The sequence below is a fragment of the Calidris pugnax genome, unplaced genomic scaffold (assembly GCF_001431845.1).
Source record: "Calidris pugnax isolate Ruff unplaced genomic scaffold, ASM143184v1 scaffold281, whole genome shotgun sequence".
NCBI classification, from domain to species: domain Eukaryota; kingdom Metazoa; phylum Chordata; class Aves; order Charadriiformes; family Scolopacidae; genus Calidris; species Calidris pugnax.
The window spans coordinates 440154-449724 of record NW_015091028.1 but is presented as its reverse complement, the minus strand read 5'-3'; the positions used below and the strand labels follow the sequence as shown (position 1 = coordinate 449724).

At 66.7% G+C, this 9571-nt stretch overlaps 1 protein-coding gene across 1 annotated transcript in view; it reads right to left on the bottom strand.

The window, feature by feature from the left end:
- Positions 1–610: 610 nt before the first annotated feature.
- Positions 611–9571, bottom strand: part of NHSL2 (NHS like 2) — an 11580-nt gene continuing 2619 nt past the window's right edge. The window contains exons 3-6 of the mRNA XM_014955969.1: positions 8609–8838; positions 7607–7738; positions 3943–6376; positions 611–3525 (exon numbers count right to left, since the gene is read on the bottom strand). Of these exons, the coding sequence (XP_014811455.1) occupies positions 3213–3525; positions 3943–6376; positions 7607–7738; positions 8609–8838 (3109 nt within the window). The 3' untranslated portion in view covers positions 611–3212. The remainder of the gene's footprint in view (positions 3526–3942; positions 6377–7606; positions 7739–8608; positions 8839–9571) is intronic.

Below are 9571 nucleotides of genomic sequence, written 5' to 3'. Positions count from 1 at the left end.
GCCGCGGCCACCCCAGCCCCTGCCCCGCCGCAGGACCCCGGCTGGGCCCGAGGGGCTCCTGCGGCCTGTGCGCGGGCTCTACCACGGGCGGCACCGGGACCCGCCCCGGCCGGGCCCTGCCACCGCCCAGCTCCCGGGGCTGTCCCCAGCGCCCACCTAGCACCAGGGCTGTCCCCAGCACTTACCCAGGGCCGTCCCTGGCACCCCCCCCGGGCTGTCCCTGGCACCCCCCACGGACTGTCCCCGGCACCCACCCGGGGCTGCCCCTGGCACCCACCCAGCACCCTGGGCTGTCCCCAGCGCCCGTCCCAGCCTGTCCCTGGCACCCAGAGCTGTCCCTGGCACCATCCCACCTGCCCCAGCACCCCAACTCTCTCCCCAGCCCCCAGCCCGGGCTGTCCCCGACACCCTGCAGTGTCCCTGTGCCCACCCACTGGGGACACAGGAGACGCTGTCAGGGGCCCCAGCAGATGGGGCTGTGTGAGCCCCTCATTTGCCATCGTCTTCTTCAGCCCCCTGCGGGGTGTCAGGGGGTGCCCATCTCACCTCCCTCCTCCCAGCACCCCTCCCTGGGGCTCCAGCCCCCCAAGAACCAGCAGGCAGAGGCAGCTGTCAGCAGGGAGCACTTTACCAAGCTGGCGAGATTTAAAAGTACAACATTCAGAAGCCCGCGCCGTGGTGGGACCAGGGGGTGCTGCCACCGGGCTCTCCCCCGGGGACCACGAGCTGCTTGTCCCACAGCGAAGCAGCTGCAGAAACGGTTCTGCACCCGAAGCCGGAGGGCGGAGGGAGCAAGTGGCCAGGGGCCTGGAGCTGGTCGGCTCCACCGGGAAAGCCCGTTCCTCCGGCCAGGAAACTGAGGATCTCCGTGCCATGGCCTGACCCTAGCTCAGCGGCCAGTGTTCACCCCAGACACCTCTTACCCGGCAGCAGACACAGCGGTGCTGGGTCTCTGCAGGGGTGTCCCCACCCTGTGCCTGTCCCCAGCCCGCTGTGCCAGCTCCTGTCCCCCCACGGCCGACAACGCTCCCACCACCTCCGCCACCACCAGTTTCCTGAGCAGTCATGTGCAAAATGTACCCGTCCCCAGAGCTTCCCTCTCCCGTCCCCGGGGCCCCATCCCCGCCAGGCCAGCACCCTGCTGCCGGGCCTGGGAGCAGCGGGAGGGCTGGGTGCCGTGGGACGGAGATGGAGCGGGGAAATTTGTCAGAGCTTTTTTTTTCTTCTTTTTTTTTTCTTTTTTTTTTTTTTTTTCCTGAGTTTCTCAGCCTGGATCTTAATTACAGGCTTAAATCCGCAACCCCGGGAGAGGGAAGGGAGCGATGTGCAAGGAAAAGGGGAGGGAGGGGAGGAGGAACCAACCGCAAGGAGAGTGAAGCCTCTTTCAGGGTCAGATTCAGCACGGGGGTGTGGATGAGGAGGTGTTTATGGGGGCTGTGTGCCGGGGGGGGGGGGCACAGACCCCCCCAGAGCAGCCCTGGCCCCTGGGGAGGGCAGCCGGAGGGCCCCATGGTGCCTCCCCTTCCCCAATGCTGCCCGGATCCAGCCACATCACTCTCCCCCCAGCACGAGGGGGCTGGGCACACCGGAGCTTGCGGAAATCTATAAAGAAATAAAGCGGAAACTTTCCTAAACACCCTGTTTCTTTCTCGGCCACAGCCCAGCCCTTCCTCCCCTGCCACGGGTGCGCAGCCACACTCTGCCCGGAGCTGGGGCTGGCACTTCCCCTCCTCGCTGCCCCTCACCATGGCCACTGCCACCGACAGCCGGGGCTCCCTGCTGGAGCCCAGCCAGGGAGCAGCAGCTGGGGACGGGGAGGGGACAAAACCCACCCTGTGCCTGCCGTTGCGACCAGGGCAAGGGCTGGCACCGCAGCTGGGGAGGTGCAAACCACCCCTTTGCCTGAGCTGGGCACCGCAGCCGTGCCAGCACCGCATCCCCCTGCGCCGTCGCGGCACAGGCAACCTCAGCGCAGCAGTGGCACGGGCAGCCTCGCAGGCACACGTGGCCACAGGGCTCAGTCCCAGCCCACAGGACACCCAGGGGACTGCCACCTGGCTGGCTCGGGGACACGCCTGTGCCAGGGGTACGGTGGCACTGCCAACAGCACTCTCGGGACAGTGGTGGGGTGCACCCCGGCATTGCTCGCACAGCTCCCCAATGGCCAGCGGGCACGGGGGGAGCAGCGGGTAATCCCCGAGGGACCCCAGGAGTCACCTGGGAGGTGGCTCAGGTGACATCTGGCTGGGTTTGCCCCCAGCTCGCTGGCAACCCAGGACCTCCAGTGGCTGATGTCTGCAGGAGATGCTGTCGCAGGGTCCTTCGGTGCGATGCAAGAGGCAGGGCTGGGGAAGGCTTCCCCGGCCAGTGCTGCAGCCCGCCCTTCCCGCAGCACCCCACGTCACCCCGAGTCGACGGCACCAGCGCAGGACCCGGGACGCTGGCAGGGAGCTGGGGGGGGGCAGCAGACCCCCACGTGGCTGGCGTGGTGAGGATCCCCGGGACAGGCAGCAGAGGTGACCCTGGGGTTTGCTTTTGGACCGAGAGCTGAGGAGCTCCGAAATGCAGCATTTTGGGGGCTTTTGAGGGGCTGGGGTTTGGTTTGAGGTCGTGGCACTGGCTGCGGACGCCGGGGAGGACGCTCGGGATGACGAGGGGGAACCACCTGTGGCTCTTCAAAAGCAACCTCAATTCCAGCCGCCCCCCTTACATCTTCCCAAAGTACGTCTCCGTGGATCCAGCCGAACTCAAACCTGGGATCTTTGCCTGGGAAACTCAAGGTACAATGTCAAATGAAAGAGAATTAAAACATCATCACCACTGTGCATTAGAAAAGCCATTTAAAGTACCACATGCCGAAGTGACCAAACAGTTTCAAGCGAGCTCCGCTGCGGGCGCTGAGCGACGCCGGGGGCTGCAGTCCCGCTCCGCAGGTGCCTTCGGTCCCAGGAGCTGGCTCAGCCGGGGACGGTCCCAGCCCTGGTGCCGCCTCTTCCTTCCCTCCTGGAAAGGGCCCAGCTCTGCCAGAGACACCGGGGCTTGGGCTCCAAACGCTGCCTCTCAGCTGGCAGCTCCCCAAGGAAGAAACACAAGCAGAAGAAAACCCCCGGTGGGACAGGAGGACTCCCCCGGGCAGCCAGGACACCCCTCCTGGAGCAATCCTCCTCTCCAGCCATCTCCAGCCCTTCAAGGCCAGAAGGGACCACGCAAGGTTAGGGCTGGCTTTTGGGGTTGTTTGCACCGTCCAGCTCAGGGGCAAACTCCGTCATGACCCTGCGAGCCAGTGGGTTTGTGGTCTTGAGCAGTTCAGCGGCCGATGGCCGGGTCCCGGGGCTGGTTTTGCTGCTCTTCTTCTGGAGCAGGGCTTTAAAGTCTTCGTTCCTGCTGGAAGACTTCCCGGTGCCGCCTGCTGGTGCCGGGGACTCGCCAGTTGGGGAACCTGAAGTCTTTACGGGCGAGTGGGAGTTGGGCCGGCTGCCAAAGCTGTCACCAGGCTCCTTCCGCCCCAAGACCTTCCTCTTGGACCTAGGGACCAAAGGGACACGTGGTGGCAGCAGCCCTGGGTGGGAGCTGCTGTCCCTCTGGGGGGAACGAGGTCCCACAGGAAGGGGCAGGTGGCTGTGCCTGCCCCTGGGACAAGAAGCCAAGCCAGGCATGGCAGGCGATGCACCCCGCTGCTGGCAAACCCTCCCCTGGCAGCTAGGTCCAGCTTGCCCCGAGGCTGATGGGGCAGTGGACCACCCCCCTGTAAGCTGGGTGGCCGCAGACCCAGGGTGCCAAACTCTGAAGCGCTTGAGGCAGCAACAGCCGGGTTGTCCCCAGGTGTGAGCATCGGGGAGAATTCCCAGTGTGGAAAATTGAAGGAGTCGTGGCGGTGGGGACACTGGGCCCGGCCCTGGGACCACGGCAGGATGCCCACCCGGTGCCACCCGCCAGCCCTACCTGTGGATGACGGTGAAGAGATCCTCCGTGGTGCGGGATGTCATGAACACGTCGTCATCTTCCTCCGCGATGGAGTCGGCCGTCTTGTCGCTGGCAAAGCTCTTCTCCTCCGTGCCGGCCTCTGCCGAGCTGCCTGTGAGCAGGGAAGAGAAGGCAGCCGTGAACCCCCCTGTGCGGGTGCAGGGGGACCCCCCCGTCCCTGGGGTGAAGCCCACCATAGGGGCAGGGAGCCCCTCACCTTGCTCCGAAGCAGGGTCACTGGATTGTCCTGTGCCCAGGCACGGTGGGGACGGTGGCTCCTCAGCATCGGGGTGGCAGCAGGAGGGGTCGGCGTCCAGCGTGATGATGGGGCTGGGGGTGGGCACCTGCTCCCCCAGGATGGCTCCCAGCTGCGCCGGGGCCGGGGCCAGTGGCAGGTAGAGCACGCTGGGTTTTTTGGGCACTGGTGGTGGCACCTTGGCCTTCCTGCGCTCCCCCTCGCCGGCTCCGCTCCGCTCCGGCCGCGGCTCCTCCTCCAGGCTGCCCTGTGAGAGCCGCCGGGGTCCTGCCAGCACCTGAGGCTCCCCCGGACCCCTCCTCAGCTCCCCTTTCCGCAGCACCACGAACCCGTCCTGAGGCAGCCCCTTCTCCTTGGTGGCAGTGCCCGGCGGGGATGTGGGGGACAGGGGACCCTCCTCCCGCAGAGCCGGGGGCTTGGGCAGGATGCAGGGGGGCCGCTTGGCCAGCGGTGGCTTCTCTGCCACCGGAGGCTTCACCTTCCTCTCCGGTGCCGGGCAGGGAGCGCGGGCCGGCTCCTCAGCGTGCTCCAGGCCATCGGCGTTGTCCTCTGGCTCCGAGCGGCTGATGGAGCGGAGGCGGACGGAGCGCAGGTCGGACTGTGTGACCACCGGCATGATGGGCGTGATGGGGCTGGTCTTCTGGGCCAGCTTGGTGCCGAAGGTGGAGTCGGAGTGGTGCCGGCTGACCTTCGTTTTCCCCTTCAGGGAGATTTTTAGCCCTGAGAGGTCGAGGTGGGCAGGCGGCGTGAGCGGCAGGTCGAAGGAGAGCCGGGACTTGGGGCTCCTCTCCATGGGGGACGTGGGGGGCAGTGAGGACTTCCTCTCGGGGACCAGTGGCCTCACCCGCACCTGGTGCGGGGAGTGCCCCAGGATGGCGGAGGTGGGGACGGTGGGGGTCGGGGTCTCCGACTGGCTGGAGTACCCGCTGGACGGGGACATCAGCCCCGTGGGACGGCCCGGGGAGGAGGTCTTGGGGTCCGCCTCGGCGGAGAGCTGGGAGGGTGTCGTGGCCCTGGAGACGGAGGGGGAGGCCAGGGACTCGGAGCTGCCCCGTGCCTTGGTGCACTCAATGGCTGTGGTCCCCGTGGCCGTGCTCGAGCTGGAGAGGGACCGGTAGGGATCGCCGGCCTTCCAGTCCGCCAGATGCCACTGGTGGGGGGTGGCCGTGCCATCGGGCTCCCTCCCTGCGCTCCCCTGGGGGTCGGCGTGCACCAGCCGGTGGCCCTGCAGCTCGGGCGGGAGGCACAGGCTCTTGGGCCGGTGATCCTTGGGCATCGCTGAGCTGGTCCCCATGGGGCCATCCTGCCCCTCTTTAATCAGGGAGACGCTGCGTGTGGGCGGCGAGGGCTTCTTCTTGGCCTTCTTGAGGGAGATGCTCTTGGAGCGCCGCCGCCGCTGCCCCTCCTGCTCCAGCCCCAGGGAGACGTTGTCGGTGCTGGTGCTGCCCTCGGAGCTGGCGCTGGGGTAGCCCAGGGCGTAGTTGGCGCTGCCCCGCCGGGTCTCGGCGTAGGCGATGTCCACCGAGCAGAGGGAGCCCGAGTCGGTGGGCACCGACAGCGACCGCTCGCGGAACCGGCACCCTGCCCGCTCCACCTCCAGCCGCGATGGCTCCGGCACCAGCTCCGGCTCCTCTTGGCTTCCCAGCAAGAGGTTCACCTTGGCTTCCCGGCCCTCGCACCTCTGGCCACCCCTGGCAGTGGGGGGGGACTCGTGCACTGTGCCGGAGAAGGAGCCGGGCCCATTGCTGCCCACGTGCTCCTCTGTGGCGATGAAGAAGGAGGCGGCGGCAGGCGAGCCGGGGCCGGGCGATGGGATAGAGCTGCCCGGCGAGGTGCAGGAGGGCCCCTTGCCCTGGCTGGCGATGGGGCTGGGGGGGCTGGCGTAGCCCAGGGGGCTCCAGGGCGGGGAGAAGGGGGTGCCCTGCGGCCCATTGCAGGCGCCGGCGCAGGGGGTGGCCGTGCCGTCCATAGCGGCGGGCGGCGGACAGCAGCGGGCCCCGAGGTCGCTGAAGGTTTTCCTCAGTGGGGCAGAGAGGGGCTGGCGGGGGCTGATGTCCTGGGGCGCCTTCACCCCGCTGGCTGTCTCGGGGACGAAGTTGCAGGAGATGGACTCAGCGATGGGCGCGTGGGTGTTCAACGTGGGGCCGTTGGCGCCGCCTGCGAGGAAAGACACAGCCCGGGTGAGCGTCCTCCCGCCCCGTGCTCTGGTTCTGCAGTTCCACGTGCTGTGGGGCCAGCACTGCTCCCACCCCACAGCCCATCTCTGGGGCTGCATCTCTGCCCAGGCATGAAACATGCCCAGGAGAACAGGAGGGGACGATCAACACCCTCTTGCCAGAAGACTTAAGATGGTCATAACCCAGCTGGGGACAGTCCCTGGCCGGTGTTAGCCCTCCAGCCTGGGATCTGTTGGCTGGGAGGTGCCATGGACAACTTAGCAGCCATGGCAAGAGTCTCTACCCATGGGGACATTGGCCCCATGGCCACCAAAGTGCTGCCCCGTGATGGGGACACCGATAGGGTCCAGGAGGAGGCATTGCTGCCCAGGTCAAGGAGGGATGCCATGGCTCAGTGCCACCTCATCTCAAGAGCTGGGATGAGGAAGGACCCGGGGACCCTGCTTGGAGCACACCCAGCAGACCAGGACACTCAGGGCTGCAGAGGGCTGAGGTCTGACCATCTCCAGGGGAGGAGCCACAATAACCTTTTGGAGGTTTGACCAGTGTCATGGGGAAAATCCTTCCTCCTGCCCAGTGACAATTGCCCCTGGTGCAGCTGGTGCCTTGGCTTCTCCTCCTCCCGTCCCTACCTGTCTCCGGGAAGAGCCCAGCCCTGGTCCCTCTACAGCTTCCACAGGGCACGGCACGACAAACCCCCTGAGCTGGGATGGCTGCTGTCCCCAGGGTCCAACACGGGTCTGTGGCCGTGCCAGGAGAGCTGCAGGGACCCTCAGCCATGTCAGTGCCCTGGGCATGTCAGCGGGGCAAGACCCCAGCCCCAGCAACCCCCTGGCAGGTTGTCCACGGCCAGGGAGGGTGGGCATGGGGCAGGAGCTGCTGGAGCCAAGAAATTTCGGTGGCCTTCTTGCCCCCCAAAATGTTCCGGACCCCTGTTCGGGGTGATGGGCTGTGCCTGATGCCATGCCAGTCCCAGGGCCAGCCCAGTGTCACCAGCGTGCCCAGCACCTTGTCCCCCAGGAGGGAGCGGAGTGAGCACAGCGGCATTTATGTCCCCAGGGCTGGGGTGTCCCCTGGGTGCCCGTCTGTGCCCAGGCTGGCTGCCAGCCCCCGGGGTGGCTCTGCCCACCGTCGGGGCGGCTCCGGAGGGTGCCGGCCCAGCCCGGGCGCTGCCGGGGCAGGGAAGTGGCTGCGCGGTTCTTGCCGTCACCTTGGTCTCGCAGGGACAGGTTAGGGAATCCGATAATGGTCCGTCTACGCCGCAGGGTGGACTTGGGGTTCATGGCGGTCTCTGTGTTAAACAGGGAGTGACGAGCACTCGCGAGCCTAGCAAAGTGCTGCCCTGTAGCCAAAACAAACAGGCTGTACGTGGCGGTGCCGGGAGGGGCTGCCGAGGCGGGGGGCTCTGTCCCCCTCCATCCCTGCACGTCCCCCGGCCTGGGATGGTGACTGCGGGCGTGCGGGACGGCAGGCGGGGGGGAGCCATGCGGGGGGAGCCGCGGGGCAGGTGGAGGCACGGCAGGCGCTGCCGGCGGGTGGGCAGACGGAGACGCTGCGGATGGAGGTGGGATGCACGGAAAGCTGCGGAGACCGGCCCCGCTCTGGTCTGTGCTGGTGAGACTGGAGCCCACACCATTGGGCATCGTTGTTAATGGGGGGACACACGGAGATGAAGACAGCAGGGTGGGGAGAGGGACCAGTGTGGTCCCCCCACATCTCTCCATCACAGAGGGAAAGGACGGACAGACATCTGTGGCCTTCAGAGGGTGCATCTTACTCAGCCACCAGCCCCAGGCTCCGACCTGGGGGCAGAGCGTGGCCCTCTTGGCCGGGCAGGACCGTGCTGGTGGGAGCTGCAGCCCCGTGAGGACGGATGGATGGACGGACAGACAGGCGAGACAGGTTGGAGCGTGGCGATAGCCAAGGTGACCACAGAACCGGCTGGGCTGGGCAGCACCGCGCCAAGGAGAGAGCGGAGGGCGGCGCGGCCGGAGGATGGGACACGCAACGTTGCAGATGGCAGGACGGATGGCCGGGAATGACAGACACCAGCATGGCCCTGCTGTCCCCTGCGCTGCCCCCGGCACCCGTGGGGACACAGGCAGCCCCAGTCCCCCTCCCACCACCCCGACCCCCCCGCAGCCAGACGCTGGGGATAATCCTCACCCACACCCCACATGCTCGCCCCGCTGCCCCTGGGGTGCCGCCCTACCCGAGACATTGATGGGGACGATGTTGGTCTGGATGGAGCAGGACGGGTGCTGCTGCTTCTCCTCCAGGGTGGGCAGGGGGAAGGCCCTGCTCCAGGCTGGCTGCTTGTCCGGGCTGGTGGGGAGGCTCAGGGAGGTGTCGGGCGGCTGAGTGCCCAGGGCGGCCGTGCCGCTGCTCTCCTCTTCGGTTCCTCGCCGGCTCGGGGGCTGCAGGGGGGAAAGGCATGAGACACTCCAAAGGGATGTGGCCAAGAGGGCCAATGGCATCCTGGGGTGGCCAACAGGGGTGGGGAGGGAGGTCATCCCCCCCTCTGCTCTGCCCTGGTGGGGCCCCATCTGGAGCACTGGGACCAGTTCTGGGCTCCCCAGTTCAAGGACAAGGAACTTCTGGAGAGGGGACAGCAGAGGCTACAAAGATTATGAGGGGCCTGGAGCATCTCTTTTATGAGGGAAGGCTGAGGGACTTGGGGCTTTTTAGTCTGGAGAAGGGAAGGCTGAGTGGGGGGATCTGATCAATAAATCTTACATAAATCAATCTGATCTATAAATACTTAAAGGGCGGGTGTCAGGAGGATGTGGCCAGTCTTTTACCAGTGATGCCCAGGGACAGGACAAGAGGGAATGGGCACAAACTGGAACAGGGGAAGTTCCACCTAAACCTGAGGAGGAACTTCTTTCCTGTGAGGGTGGCAGAGCCCTGGCAGAGGCTGCCCAGGGAGGCGGTGGAGTCTCCTTCTCTGGAGACATTCAAAATCCATCTGGATGTGTTTCTGCCCAACTGCTCTGGGTGACCCTCCTCTGGCAGGGGGTTGGACTGGGTGGTCTCCAGAGGTCCCTGCCAACCCCATAGCATTCTGTGATTCTGAGATGAGGGTGGGACACAAACGCCCCCCTTCCCCCCCCCAGCCCCGCTGCCTGCCCAGCTGTGCCAGCCCCTCTCCTGCGGCCGTGCCCCCCTGCCCTGG